At 60.1% G+C, this 13,969-nt stretch overlaps 5 protein-coding genes across 5 annotated transcripts; 1 reads left to right on the top strand and 4 right to left on the bottom strand.

The window, feature by feature from the left end:
- Positions 1-317: 317 nt before the first annotated feature.
- On the bottom strand, positions 318-1,686 carry BDZ90DRAFT_149979 (hypothetical protein). The gene has a single exon (XM_025503526.1). The coding sequence runs from the start codon at positions 1,304-1,306 to the stop codon at positions 485-487; it is 822 nt and encodes a 273-aa protein (XP_025363111.1). The 5' UTR covers positions 1,307-1,686; the 3' UTR covers positions 318-484.
- Positions 1,565-1,984, bottom strand: BDZ90DRAFT_231490 (hypothetical protein; the record flags this gene model as incomplete). Its single annotated transcript, XM_025505885.1, has 1 exon — positions 1,565-1,984. A coding segment is annotated over exon 1 (374 nt), but the record flags the coding sequence as incomplete, so codon positions are not given.
- Positions 1,985-5,570: 3,586 nt separating this feature from the next.
- On the bottom strand, positions 5,571-7,032 carry BDZ90DRAFT_231488 (putative RPL23A-60S large subunit ribosomal protein L23.e). Its single transcript, XM_025505884.1, has 4 exons — positions 6,946-7,032; positions 6,484-6,629; positions 5,964-6,095; positions 5,571-5,837 (listed from the first exon to the last, which is right to left on the bottom strand). Exons 1-4 carry the CDS (start codon positions 7,011-7,013, stop codon positions 5,773-5,775), a joined length of 411 nt encoding a protein of 136 aa, XP_025363109.1. The 5' UTR covers positions 7,014-7,032; the 3' UTR covers positions 5,571-5,772.
- Positions 7,033-9,526: 2,494 nt separating this feature from the next.
- BDZ90DRAFT_245840 (mitochondrial carrier) lies at positions 9,527-10,588 on the top strand (the record flags this gene model as incomplete). Its single annotated transcript, XM_025507526.1, has 1 exon — positions 9,527-10,588. The coding sequence occupies one exon, from the start codon at positions 9,527-9,529 to the stop codon at positions 10,586-10,588; it is 1,062 nt and encodes a 353-aa protein (XP_025363108.1).
- A 513-nt stretch (positions 10,589-11,101) lies between these two features.
- Positions 11,102-13,753, bottom strand: BDZ90DRAFT_149698 (hypothetical protein). Its single transcript, XM_025503525.1, has 2 exons — positions 13,253-13,753; positions 11,102-13,181 (listed from the first exon to the last, which is right to left on the bottom strand). The coding sequence occupies exons 1-2, from the start codon at positions 13,636-13,638 to the stop codon at positions 11,327-11,329; spliced, it is 2,241 nt and encodes a 746-aa protein (XP_025363107.1). The 5' UTR covers positions 13,639-13,753; the 3' UTR covers positions 11,102-11,326.
- Between the last annotated feature and the right edge of the window lie 216 nt (positions 13,754-13,969).

Here is a 13,969-nt window from a genome sequence, read left to right as displayed (position 1 = left end):
TAGAGGAGACGAGGGCGCTGTACTCGTGGGCGATGGTGGTGGCGGCAGTGGGCACATCCTCCTCGACGTCGTCGGCGATGTTGGTGGGTCCCACCCAAAAGGCTGCCAAGAAACGGCGCGCGAGGTCAACTTCGGCTTGGTCGACAGCATTCTGCCCTCCAGGCATGTTGATGGTGGTGTCGATGTCGAGGTTGTACATGGCGGCGATCTCTTCGGTCGAGGGCAGCGGGAGCGCCGGGGGCAGCGAGCCCAGCAGGATCTGCTTCTCCAGCGTCACAGTCTCACTGCGAAATTTGTAGACCATACGTGTGTGGCCTCCACCCGCTCGCACGCTCAAAGTCACCTTCTTAAGGGCGTCCCACCTACTCAACGCGTCCGCGTCCCAGTCGATCCCCCACTCCGCCGCCAGGCTGCGTACGGTCGCCTCCAGGCACAGGAGGTTGATCGACGTCCACCCCTCAAACGTACCGCGCTCTGTCAGCCGCTACGTAACGCGCTCTCTGATCGCCTCTCGCAGATCGCGACATTCCACTGACCCGCGCCAGAAGCCGGTCCACGGGTTGCCCATCACTGGAGGCAGGTCTGCGCCGCACCTGAGCCTCATCTTCTCCAGTAGCGTGATGAGGGCGGTGCGGCGGCGAGTGATAGTGATGCCTTGACCCGCGGCGTAGGGCGCGTTAGCGCGGGTCTGGCCGAAGACAAACTCCTCCCCGTCGTGATTGCCTATGAGCATGAGGAGCTCCACTCTGGCAGGGCGGCCGCGAGCAGTGCCGTAGCGAGCTCTGGACGAGGAAGCGCGAGCCGAAAGGAAGGATGAAGAAGCTGATGGAGTCGATGACGAGGCAGCAGCGGAGGATGAGGCACCCGGCGCAGAGAAGGAGCGTCCCTGCAGCAGGCCAGCGGTCTGTTCGTCGGCAGCATGGCGCCAGACGGTCGGATTACGGCCCGCGAAGGTTGGGAGCCACGGCTTGAGCACCGCCGTGGGAGGCAGTGGCTCCTCTTGCTGGTCGAGGCCCATCGCATCCTCCTGGCTGAAGACGCCGGCCGATGGCACAAGCTCCTCAGCTATCGCTTGTCGGCAACGGTCCCTCGTCTCCTCCACGTCGCGGCGTAACGCCGCCTCGGTGGTTGGCATGCGGGGGGGAGGGAGTATCTCGTCGTTGAGGCTTTGCAGCGGCGGCTGCACAAGGCAGCGTGAGAAAAGGCAGTCGCGCAGGGCTTCGATAGGGCTCGTCGGGTCCATGATGCGTTCAGTCGTCTGCTGTTGGTGCGATTTGCGGTACTGACAGAAGATTAAAGCAACCATGGATGTTGCAGAGCAAGTCTAGCGAGCCTCAGCTGATTTCGCTCGGCGGCTGCGTAGAAGGGGAAAGAGATCGCTCCATGGCTGCCTCCGCAGAAAACATTTACCGCCGCAATCTCCTCTGCCGTCATCGCTCCCAGCCCGAGCTCCTCCGCGCCTCGCACCGGCAGCCAGTCAACTCGGCGCAGCAGGGTTGCCTTGAGAGACGGGCCCCGCCAGCTGCCCAGCCACTTGTTGGCAAACCAGCTCTGCACCGCCACATTAACCGAGCCCTCGTCGAAGTCACCGATGCTCGATGGCAACGGAGACGACCAGCCGTAGCTGATGGGCAGATTGTGCGCGGCGTGAGCGGCGTGAGCGGCGAGGGAGGCGGTGAGGGGGCCGCGAGGATGGACTCTGGTGTAGGTGAGGTCCTTTCCCGTCAGCGGGCACGTCTTCAGTCGACTCCGGAGCTCCAACCAGACCCAGGTGAGGTAGAGGGTGGCGGCAGACCGGTTAGCCCTGCAGCGCGCCACGAAGAGCTCTCCAGAATCCAGGGCTTCCACCTCCTCCCCGTCTTCATCCTCTCCCTCTTCTTCCTCCCCCTCCCCCTCCTCCTCGGCTGCTCCACCTCCTGCAGGAGGATCCACATCCATGGCTGAGGATCCGGACGTCGAGGTGGCTGCGGTGCCGGCGCGATGGGGCAGACGAGCGGGCACTGGGCCGAACTCATCGCACTTGTCCGCCTGGCGGTCCCTCTCCTCCGTGAACGCGAGAATCTCGTCATCGTCCCAGTCGATGGGGAGGAACAAAGCCGGCAGACTGTTGCCAACGCCGCGAGGTAGATCGACGCCGGCCGCGGCCTCCAGCTCGCTGACCACGATGGCGAGTTGCGCCTTTTCCTCGATGGTGTAGGGATGCACGGCGACAGGAGGGCGAATCGGGGCGTCGGTCCATCCACCTTCTTCCTTCGGCGCGTATTTGATGAGCCCTGCCCAAGAATCGAGTCGTCGCGTCCAACTGTTCGGCGGGCGCTCCTGCACCGCCCTGCCCCTCGCTCACGACAATTTCGATGCCGTAGGCCCGGCCGATGTCGTCGAGAGTGGGGAGAGGGAGGGTGAGGGGGATGTCCCGCAGGCTGACCTGGCGGGGAAGGGCGTGTACGTAGCGGCCCCCGAAGCTGTAAATCAGCTCATATGCATCGACGGCCGGTCCGGCCTTCTTGATGGTGAAAGTCACGACGTCGAATCCCACGAGCTCCGCCATCCTTTCCTCATCCCACTCCACCCCCGTCTCGACCGCGAACGCGCGCACCACCCCTGCCCACCAGAGCGCGTCGACCGATCTCCAGCCTGCGAAGCTTGCCCTCTCGACCAGATGCTGGTACAAGCGCTTGATGATGAAGAAGGCGGACAACAGCGCCAACTCCTGGCTGTGCTTCCAGTGGGCATTCCAGTCGTTCGCCAGGGCAGCGTTGGCGGGACCCGTGGCAGTTGAAGCGAGGCGCACTCGCTGTAGGAAGGTGATGAGGGCGGCGCGCGGGCGGGAGATGGTGACGTCTCCTCCGTTGGCGTACGGCACCGGCTGCCACCTCATGATGTCGACGCGGTGGGGCTCCTGGAAGTCCCCGCAGTGGACGAGGATGCGCGCGTTGGTGCCGGTAACGTGCACTTGCACGTTTGGCGGTGGGCTACGCTGAACAGTGGTCGCCGCTGTGGAGGAGGCAAAGCGAGGAGCAGCACCGCTCGCACGGGGGACTCCGGATGAAAGGCCTCGGCGAGAGCCCGCGGCCTGTTCCAGGAGACCGGTTTGCTGCTCTGCCGGCCTTTTGAATGGCAGCCTGGTTGCGATGGTGTGATGCTGCGCCTCCTCGACCTCTTCGACTGATTGACTGAACACGCCCGCAGCTGGGAGGACCTCCTGGGCGAGTCGCTGCTTGCGCTCCTTGATCCTGTTGCCGACCTCCTCTTTAAGCTGCTCCTGGATAGCAGCACCCAGACGAGGGCGGGGCAGTTGTACGTTGATCTCCTCCAAAGGAGGCGGGATCAAGCAATACGCGAAAATGCATTTGCGAAGATCCGCGAGAGTGTTGGGGTGGCTCGTCCTTGGGAGGTTGAAGATATGCAGCTGCGATGTAGCGAGTGTTGAGGTTTGGCTTGGCTAGACTAGCCTGCGCTCAGAACCCCTCTTTGCCCCTACCGCGTGAAGGAAGGAGGAGGCGGACCGACGAGGAGAAGCCTTGAAGGTCCGACGTGAGCAGAGCTCAGTTGTGCGAGGAGACGTGTCATGCCGAAAGCTTGTGTGAACCCGAGCAAGAGATCTCTTTTCATCGATCTTGCTGTTGCTGCCGAAGAGCAACGCGGTGACCGCAGCCATCAGCAAGTCGACAGCGCGGTGCTTGCTAGTGTTTGTGTGTGCGTGTGAGGAGCTGAGGTACCGAGCTGATATGCTTGACTCTTGCGCGCAGTGTAGTGTGGGGTAGTGAGGCTAGTGAGGTGGTCGTGAGGTGGCAGGTAGCGAGGCGGTAGCGAGGTGGCAGCGAGGTGGTAGCGATGTTGCAGCGATGTGGCAGTGAGGCCGGTAGGAGGTGCGTCACTGGCGGATAGGCAGTGGAGGATTGGTGACGGCTTGCTGAGTCTCGATGAGATCCTAGCGCGTGGTAGCAGAAAGAGATTCGAGTCAGCTGAGCTCGATGATGGCAGCACGGCGGCCTGTGGACGGGAGACTCACCTTGGTTTCCTTCTTGTGTTGAGGCGCGGTGTGAGTCGAGGCTTGGTGCAGGATGGGTGAGGTCCTGATGCGTGGTAGCAGCGAGGTCCTGACGCGTGGTAGCAGCGAGACGGTCGAGTCAGCTGGGAGTCGGTGACGAAGGCACAGCAGTACCCCAAGGCTTGACTCACCTCAAGGTCAACTTGTCTTGAGGGCTGGAGTGAGTCGAGGCGAAGTGCGGTGTGGGGTGAGGCTTGTTCTGAGGGGGGTCTTTATCGTTGAAGAGAAAGCAGTTTATATCTCTTTTCGAGCAGAGCGAGTCTAGGGGCGAGTCGACGCTGGAACAAAGCAGTCCGTCGACGCTCCATCAGCGTGGACTCTACCTCGACGACACTCGCTCGCTGTGATTAGGCAAAAGCGAGTGGCGACGATGGCCATGGCAATCATTTTGGGTGCGGAGAACTTCGAAGTGGGGGCGGAGCACCACTGGGCGGCTGCGGGGCAGTGCTCGGGGCCTAAGCTCGGGTCTCTTCTGCCGCCGTGATTGGGCAGGGCAGAGGGGTGATTAGCTGTGCTCGAGAGCAGAGGTGACTATCAATTCGCCCACCGGGATTGACTATCGTTGCAGCCGCCGCCGCCGCCGCCGCCACCGTTACTCGCTCTGCCCAATCAATGCGGGGCCGGAGAAGTCGAAGTGGGGGCGAAGCACCAGCAGAGGGCTGAACGCTGCGGGGCTGAGCTCGAGGGGGTACTAGTCCCCAAGGCAATCGATTTGCTGGCCAATCTGCTCGCTCACCACTATCCGCGAGCAATCGTCTGGCCCACACCATCCACGAGCAATCATCAGGCGCGCGATGTTCGAAGAAAATGAGCAGCGAGATCCCGCGATCAGCGTCCTGCAGCGCGTAATGAAGGCGTAGATTTGATTGCGGGTCAGCGCCAAGCCACGCGGCGAGCCGAGGTTTACCGATTCGGCGGCTAGTGTCTACCGACGTCGATGCATTAGTGCTTGCTGGACGTCGTAGCAGTGGTCAGCGTGAGGTAGAGAGCGTGCGCTTGGTCACGATGTACGATTGCGAGTGCCAGTCGGCCGGCCATGCCTTGGTTCCACATTGACAATATTGAAGCCGTGCACGTCCTCGTATGAGAAGCAACAACTTGACGCTCGCCGTCCATTTGCATTCATGAGCGACGCGGGGTGGTAACGAGCAGAAGTGGTGACATTCGGTCTGTGAGCCATTCGTAGTTGCGAGATGCTGATCAGGAAAGGCTAAGGAAGCTCGCTGTGATCTCCACTACGCGGTCACCCAGCTGCAGCCTGAGCGGAGTCGGCTGGCCACGCGTCAATACCTTCGTCGTCTCACTCCGGTCAAACGGGACGCACAAAGGCTCACCTCACAGCGCGCTATGACGGTCGGGTGGAGTCTGCTGGTCCTCTCTGCCCTCAGCACGAGTTGATCGATAGCCAGAAGAGCTGATGAAAGGGTAGTCGGTCAGCTCAGGCTGCTTGCCCCTCCCCCCGCTCGAGACCTGCGCCACGCCCCGGCATGGCCCCTTTGACTGTCTCGCAACGTCGTCTCGATGTGATGGTGATCGATTTAGATGTAATCGAAGGAGAAAGAGTCGCGAAAGATACAAGGAAGGCTCATAGAGCCCTTGTGAGCCACGATGTGCCCGGTGAGACGACTGAGGCGAGGGGAAGCGTCTGGCACCTGCCGCGACGATACACCTTCGTTACACCTGCTACGACCTCGCACGAGCTGTCCAAGGTCGAAAGACCGTTAGACTACACTGCCAGCGGCGCTGGCAATACGCGGCCAGAGGTCAGCGCACTCCTTGGCGACGGCTGTAGGTTGAGAAGGAGGCAGAGGTGACGAGGATGGTGATGGTGACGAGGGGGGATAGGGATGAGGGTGAGGCAATGAGTCAGACAAAGCTCTCACGATGCATCGACGACGCCGGCATCACTCACGTCCAGAGATGGCGGAACCCTTCATCTCTCCCTTAGGGTTGACGATGACACCGGCGGAGTCCTCGAAGTAGAGGAAGACACCGTCCCTCCTGCGCCAGGGCTTGCGCTGACGGATAACGACGGCGGGCATGACTGCGAGCAGGGCGAGCGAGATGTATTGTCAGTTGCGATTGCTCGTGTTTCCGCAAGTGGTCTCATTCTGAGATGCGAGCGCCAGAGTGAGTGCAGAGAGATCGCGTACGTCCGAGCCGACGAAGAGGCTGACGAGGGCAGCCAGAGGGCGACGGCGATGCCAGACGATGGGAGAGCTGCAGCCGAAGGGCATCACAAGACCGCCTCGCTCGTGGTGATGCTCCTCTGGGTCGCCTCATCTCTGCCATCTCGCCCGAGAGCGTCGCAATCCCGTCCAGACCCATGCCAACGCAACCCTTCAGTCCTCTCCTGTTGACCCTTTCCTGATCATTCGGCGGCTCTTTCGCATCGAGTGGGGCGATACTGGGACTCGTCTAGGACAACTCACCCTTCTTCCTGAGCTCGGGCTTGCCCTTCTTGACGGATGCAACGACCATGTCGCCAGAAGCAGCTGCGGGCAAGCGGTTAAGCCTAGCTCCTACGCCCTGCACTGCGATGACGAAAAGGTTGCGGGCTCCGCTGTTATCGGCACAGCTGATGGTACGGAAGGTTTTGAGGATGTCAGTTGAAGTCTAAAAGGTGTTGCGAGGGGCTAGGGGTCGCTGGAAGCCACCAGGACCGTAGCGCGGTCCCGGGCGCCTCCCTGGACGCATTTCGCCCGATCCTCCGCTTTCCGAGCTCTTCTAATGTGCCCGACCTCTACTCTCGACAGCCCACGACTTCAAGAAGGATTTCTCATGGCCTTAGAGACCCTCCCTCGTCGTCTACATCCAACCAACGCGTGACCTTGGCGCCCTGCCAGCCCCAACTCCTTGCCGCACTCGCTTCTTCTTCCACGTCGAATACCCACTTCATGACTGCGCCGACGGGGAGAGCGAGGGAGAGACGGAACTTCGAACCAGCCTGAGGCTTCGACATGATGAGGTTGGTAAGGAGGGGTTGGTGGTGGTAATGAACGAAGGAGAAGCGAAGGTCCAAACTTGGGCAGCTGGGCCTGGCCGCGTGCAGCTTTCTCACTCGCTCGTCCGCCCGCCCGGCGAAGCTCTTCCTGGAATTGTCGGCTTCCGTTCCGAGGAAAGCCTTTGCGCGCGGCGGCGGGGCAGGTCAGGTCGGCGGGATAATAGTCGCTCACAATCGATTGCCGGACTGGGCCCGCAGCATCGACGCCGGATTGAAGCAATCATCGTTGCTCGTTACCAGCTCGAGGTGTCGCTGAGATACCACGACGACCCGACGCGGCGCAAAGATACCAGCTCGTCAAAACAAAATCAAAGACCGTGTCTCACAAGACTCTGCACCCGCTCAATCCGGATTTGAAAGGCAAAGACTTTCGTTCCAAAACTTTGCTGCGTGAACCATCGCTCTGACCAGATCCGGCTTCGCTGCGAGTCATACATTGAGCATGTAAACACACTGCCTCGGCTGAGCGACATGAACACATCTCAAAGGGCGGGCAGACTGGTAGAGTAAAGGCTCTTTTCGACCGTCACGGTGCAAGCTTTGCTTCGCATCCTGGCCGCGTCTCGCTCAGTATCGCTCCACCTATAGACAGAGTGCGGATGAGAGGACGCTCACCGTCCCGTCGAGCATCACACACGAGAAGATCAACGTCTTTTCACGACTCTAGAACGTTCATCCGCTACCTCCTCGCTTCACAGTCAGCCTGTCCGCATCCTGGCGACATATTGTCTCCGAGGTGGATGCTCAAGTTGTGAAGCCGTGCGAGGCTCAAGTCTGAGCTACGTCTTACCCAACATTGAGAGTCCAATGAATAGTCACTGGTATCTCTCGATAGCTCAGTGGCCCGGCAGAAGCCCCCGTCAGCGGCGCTCGTCGACAGAAACTGTCGTCTCACCCACCGTGACGCGATCGCCTACGACGTGGATGGCTCGTGGCTCGCTTGGCTTAGCACGGGAGCCAAAGCGTGGCGGCTCAGGTCTCGAAGTCAATCGCGAGCCAATATGCTGCGATCAACTCAAGCGGTCAAACGGTCAGCCTTGGCCCAGCCGTCAGGTGGGGCGTGGGTCTTAAGAGGTCGGGCAGCTAGCCGCCGAATATGGCACAGTCGACTGATCGAAGGTTCGTGTGAGGCTGCCTACTGCGCGAGACTATCGTTCACTCCATTGTCACATCAGCTCGCTATGAGCTGCCCCAGGAAGCCCTCCTCGTACGGCTGGACCGCTCTCGCCAACATTAGCGCTTCGTCCACTCCGTTCGCCCTCCTTGTCCACCAGCTACACGCCCTCACGTGCACCTTGCCCTTGGCTCCGCTTACCGACGTCTCCTTGTGACGAGCAGGATCATCGTCTATCGCAAAGCAAAGCTTCTTTGACATTGCCGTCAGCCGATGTCCAGCTGCTCAGGCGTCTGCAGAGCGTGGCGCCACGGCCCTTGAGAAGTCAGCTGCGCATCTCGGTGCGGAGTCGATCTCGCGAGCAGGTTAAGCTTATAATGGAAGGAGCCGTGGCAGGCAGCTGTTCTCAGTGAACTAGAGTATGGCTCGCATCTTCGTAGCGCGGTTGAAGCTAACACCTCACGATGCCTTTCATGCTCCTGACTCTCTTGCCTTCGGCTTCCACCGACCGACGCTCAGCCTGTTCAAGGTACACGGTGAGACGCACGCCGCTGGAGCTTCTACTCTCCTGTAGCGAGGCGACATGTGTCCTGGTGGACAGCATCGACGTCTGTTAGCGGGGCTCAATGGCTGCACATACCCGCCTGTGCGAGCTTCATGAGCACACCCGTCACTCATGAGTCTTCACCGTCTGCTTGTACACACCTTGGAGCTGGCTGCTCGATCGAGACATGCGAGACTGGATAGGATAGCATTGGCCTCACAGTACCACGCGATGCAATGACACCTTGACCGCCAATCGTCTGAATGACAGCACATCGAATGCACACCTCGCCCCACCGTGACCACGACGCCTGCCGTCATCTTTGTCAGACCGTCCGTCGCCCTAGTGCGGAGTCTAGCGGGCGTTGTGAGAGACGCGACGCCTCGTGGAGGGTGAGACGGACAGGCGGACAGACCGGCTCGATCTCGCCTCTTTCAGCGCTTCGTCGTCCTCAACGTCCGCCCGCTCCGACGTAGCAGTCCTTCCCATTATTATCATCATCATCAGACTCAGACTCAACAGCGCTGCCCTCGAGGCTCTGAATATCAACACCGCAGCAGTAGCCGTCGCCGCTCGCCCGCTGGGGGGCTACAACGCGCCCGCATGGACTCGCTCTCTGCGGCGGCCGACGCTCTGCAGCATGCCAGCTACGATTGCATAGCAAGGGCTGTATATGCGGTCGCTTCAACAACATCGCCCGTGGGCGAGGGAAGCAGCACGGGCGCCGGTATACTCTCACCACAATCATCATCATCATCATCACTGCCTGCACTCCTGGGCTCGGGGGAACGGCGAGAGCTGGGCTTCCTGGGCATGTCCAAGCAGGAAATCGACTCACTCCTCTGGGACTATCGCACAGTCTGCACGGCGGGAACGGCCTCCTTGGTCTCGACAATGGCCAGCTTCCCATTCGACAGTCTGAAATCGCGCCTCCAAGTCAAGTATTATCCCAGCATCTGGAGCTGCGCAAGGGCCGTAGCCCGTGAAGAGGGGATCGGAGGCTTCTTCCGCGGAGTGACGATCCCGCTCATCACGATTAGCTTCGTGCGGACGTCGAGTTTCAGTATATACGTGAACACAAAACAGGCGCTGCATCAACGGGGGTATGCCAAGGACAAATCGAGGCTCAGAGACGTAGCGTTGAGCGGGATGGCGGGAGGAGCTACGAGTGGGATCATCATCAGCTGCGGATCGGCGCCCTTTGAACTGGTCAAAGTGCAGAGGCAATTGGAGTACCTTACTGCGGTACAGAAGGGCCTCATCGGCGAAGCGGGAGCATCAAATACTGGTGGGGCGGCAGGATCACGGCGGCCCTCACCGCCTGCCGCCAAGTACAAACCACAATCAGGCTTCGCAGCTGCGTCCGACATCTTACGCAATCACGGCGGGATCCGTGGCTTCTACATTGGGTTTCCCCTCCACCTCACGCGAGATACGCTCGGGACGATGCTTTACTTTGGATCCTACGACTCGATACGAAGCATGGTGGGGCGATACTCCAAAGACGGCACACTGTTCGGCCTACCTTCGCCTGTGGTCTCCTTCCTCTCCGGCTCGACAGCGGGCATAGCATCGTGGCTCCTCGTGTACCCGGTGGATCTTCTCAAGACGAATGTGCAGCAGCGTACGCTCAGTGGGCATCCTCAGCAGTTGACGGGATATCAGCTCTTTACACACCTCTTGCGCGAGAGACCGCCGCCGGAAGGCTCGCTGGTTAGCAAGGACACGCTCGTGCGGCGCTTCTTGCGCCTCTACCGCGGTTTGGGGGTGTCGGCGCTGCGCAGCTTCATCAGCCATGGGCTGACATGGACGCTGATTGAGAGCTTGAGCGACAGGTTAGAGAGGCGGACGGGCAGAAAGATGAGGGAGACGTAGCGGATCAGGAGGGGAGTCATTGCGGACACAGCAGGCAGGGTCGGGGCAAGAGCGGAGCCATCGCATCGTAACGTATAGACATCCAAGCCGGGCCTGAGACAGCCACGCTTCGACTCGATCATGCCACCAATCCATTCGACGCACAAGCGCATTGTACATCAGAGCAGGCGATACGGAGGGGAGATTGCGAGACTGGACTATTGCGGGATACTGAGCATCTTGCGCTGCGCCTTCGTTCGCGCATCTCGTACCTTGACTCACTCGCGTTTTGCTTCACAACTTTTGTCATTTCTACTCCATCGTCGTCATCATCGTCGTTAACGAACAGGAGAAGAGCAAAAAAGGGTGGGCGCGCGCGACTATTCACAGTTGGAATGGTTGTGTGTGCGAAAGAGGAATAAAGGAGAAAGGAACGAAGAGAAGGCAGAAGAGCGAGAGACGGGGGGTAATGGGTGACGAAATTTGGAGGTGGAGGAAGGGTCGGGGGAAAGATAACGTTCCGAGAGGTGTAGAAGAGATGGGGAAAGGAATAGACGGGGGATGCGCTGCTGTCCGTGTTGCTTTGGGTGCTCTGCGACGTGGGCGCGTCATCCGACGAGGCGTGGAGCTCGCTGCGGCTGGACGTCCTCCGTACTCAGCGTCCGCTCGCACCTTGCTTCGCGCGTCTAGGGTCGATGCTTCCACCGCTCGCTCGCCTGGCCGCGCTCGCCTCACTCGCGCCACTCGCGCCACTCGCGCCTAGTTGACCCTCTTGATCGGATGCAACAGCATCGGACTCCTACAAACGTCGTCCCTCTCCTTCCACCCCACGTAGATCTCCTTGCTGTGCTTCCCATCGTAGTAGAAGCTCGAGTCGCGCATCACCTTTTCGTTGATCTTCTTGTAGAAGTCGGCGCGGTTGATGCGGGCGTGGAGCACATCTGGGTCCCAGTAGTGCCGGAAGTAGATGGGATGCGGCGCGAAGACGCCCTTGAAAGGTAGAGGAAGGTTGTGCGTGAAGCCTGCCTCTGGGTAGAAGGAGTGGTCGTGCGAGGAGGGGAGGTGCGAATGGAGGACCAAGGTGGTGGGCCAGGCTTCGCAGTGTAACGACTTCTTGGCCTCGGCGTTGACGACATTCATGGCGTCCAGCAATGATCGACTCATGCGCATATTCGTGCCGATGGACGCCCGCCTGTGAGTGCCCTGTCCCTTGGGATAATTCTGCACGTCGTACTCCCAGTACCAACCTGAGCCGCGAGGGTCGAAGATGGGACCCAGCGTGATCAAGTCCGCTTCCTCCCCTCGTCCCCTCGTCAAATTTTGGTCGTCCCTCCAATTCGACTCGCTCGCCGTCACGTTCCTCACGTACCAAGTATCGTACTTGTCCATCCCCACGTGCAGCGGCTCCTCGCGCGCATACTCCTCCACTCCCTCGAAGAAGTCGAGGTAGTTGCCCACATAGCGTACGTCCATCTCCCAGTTCCAGATGAAATCGTACTCCTGGTGGTCGAGGTAGAACTTCTGCAGCGCCATCAAGCAAGAGCGGTACGAGCTCTGCGCGATCATGTGGTTGAGGAACTTGCCTGGCAGACCGGGATAAAGCGCGCACATCTCGTCTTCTGTCCAGAGCTCGACCATGCCCCAGAACTCGCGAGGGACGGATGAGCGCAACACGTTGAGACGGTCCCACTCCGAGGTGAACACGGCCAGATGTCGTCCGTGCACCTCGACGAGGATGCGAATGTCATAGGGCGTGTTCGGGTTGTTGAGAGAGAGCTCCGCAATCAGCGCACGCATGTTGAGAATGTCGTCCTCGCGCCAGACGTAGCCTTCGTACGAGCGCATGACGAGTGCAGTTCGCTTCGTCTGCGGCGTCGTCTTGAACTTGGACGGGATGTCGTCGTCTTGATTCTCCTGCTCGATAATGTCTGCGATCGGCTGAGTCGTCGGGTCGAATGGCTCCACGCCACCAGCTCGTCCGCGCTCCCGTTCCCTCTGCTCGTAGCAGGCGTCCATCAAGGCTCGCCAGTCCGGAAACGAAATCGGGCCCAACTCCTCTGACCTAACATTCGCTCGCCACATTCTATCGCGCAAGTAGCGCTCCCACTCTCCCTCTGGCATCTCTGCAGGCTTCTGCGGACCCATCAGTGGGTCGGTGTTGTTGAACGAGGGCGCCTTGAGGATCTGGCTGGCCGTTTGGTCGACGGGCAGCCCACCCTCGGCCGCATGTACCGGCTTCAAGTTGTCCGGGTCCTCATCATACATTGCCGCCTTGCGCAGTCTCTGCCTCTCCATCTCCTCGTCCACCTCTGCGCGATATGTGATGCCCAACGCCTCGTCTGTGTACATGGCGTACCTCGATCGGTAGGTGAGGCATTGATTTGGGTCCATGCCCATGAGCTTGTAGTCGCCGACGAGGGGGATGGGATGGGAGTCGGGCGTCTGAAAGAGCTGCAGAGGGGCGTGAGGGATGGGGTTGCCGCCGCGAGGGCCGGGGCAGGAGCCGTACGTTGGCTTGGGCATGCTCGTCTTGGCCTTTTCTTGCGACGGCGGGCGGTACGGCTTGTACGGTTTTGCGTTGGAACGCTGCGGTACGACGGGGTATGGATCGACGCTGCGGCAGACGACAAAGAAGGATACGTCAGTCAACGCTCGCCCGCAGCGAATCATCTCTACGTTGCGTACCGGTAGTAGGTCATCTCCCGCCACTCGGTCCACATGGCCCCAAACATGGCAAAGGCTGCTAGAGTGCCGAACAAGCCAATGAAGAGCAACGTCTTCCATCTTCTAATCGCAATACCCAGCACTCTCTGAAAAGTGACGGGAATCGTGATCACGTAGTATCCTCCGTACTTGCCCAGATTCAGGAGGAACGTCCCCGGCTGATCTGGATTCGGTACACTGCCGCCATGAAGTGGTGATCCCGGTCTTGACGAGGGTAATGAGCCGCCGGGAGTTGAGGGCAGATGATGGAAGCGATACGGCGGGGGAGGGTTGCCGCCGTTGTTGCCATTGTTGGAGGACGACGAGGCCGGTGAGAGAGACGGCGTGAGGAAAGCCTTCTCTGACATGGCGGGACGCGGTGGGTGAAGAAGGGAAGAAGGCAGTCCTCTCCCCGCTGATGAGGATGAGTGAAGAATGTAGAGCGGCGAGAGTTGGAGCCAATTGCGTCGAGTCGAATCGAATTCAACAGAGGCTATTGGCGAGACAATCGCAGTCGACGTCGAGGGTCGCAAGCTCTTCTATCGAGTGAGACGTCCCAGTCTACGCCTGCGAGAGATGGCGTCGTGAGGCCCAGTCAATGGAAAGGGGTGTTGGTAGGATCAAAGTAGACGAGAATGAGGGAAAGAAAGATGCGTGCGTTGCCCGTTGCCCGTTGGGCTGCGCTGCGTCGTGCCTTGG

This window comes from Jaminaea rosea, assembly GCF_003144245.1.
Source record: "Jaminaea rosea strain MCA 5214 unplaced genomic scaffold BDZ90scaffold_4, whole genome shotgun sequence".
NCBI classification, from domain to species: domain Eukaryota; kingdom Fungi; phylum Basidiomycota; class Exobasidiomycetes; order Microstromatales; genus Jaminaea; species Jaminaea rosea.
The sequence above is the reverse complement of the archived record's forward strand: the minus strand, read 5'-3'. Positions and strand labels throughout refer to the sequence as shown.

Coding starts and splice junctions, on each gene's coding strand:
- BDZ90DRAFT_149698 (XM_025503525.1), bottom strand. CDS start 13,638: ATGTCAGAGAAGGCTTTCCTCACGCCGTCTCTCTCACCGGCCTCGTCG. Junction 13,182..13,252: donor CGGGAGATGACCTACTACCG/GTACGCAACGTA, acceptor CGTCTGCCGCAG/CGTCGATCCATACCCCGTCG.
- BDZ90DRAFT_231488 (XM_025505884.1), bottom strand. CDS start 7,013: ATGTCGAAGCCTCAGGCTGGTTCGAAGTTCCGTCTCTCCCTCGCTCTC. Junction 6,630..6,945: donor CCCGTCGGCGCAGTCATGAA/GTGGGTATTCGA, acceptor CCGTACCATCAG/CTGTGCCGATAACAGCGGAG. Junction 5,838..5,963: donor GGGTTCCGCCATCTCTGGAC/GTGAGTGATGCC, acceptor CTCAACCTACAG/CCGTCGCCAAGGAGTGCGCT.
- BDZ90DRAFT_149979 (XM_025503526.1), bottom strand. CDS start 1,306: ATGGTTGCTTTAATCTTCTGTCAGTACCGCAAATCGCACCAACAGCAG.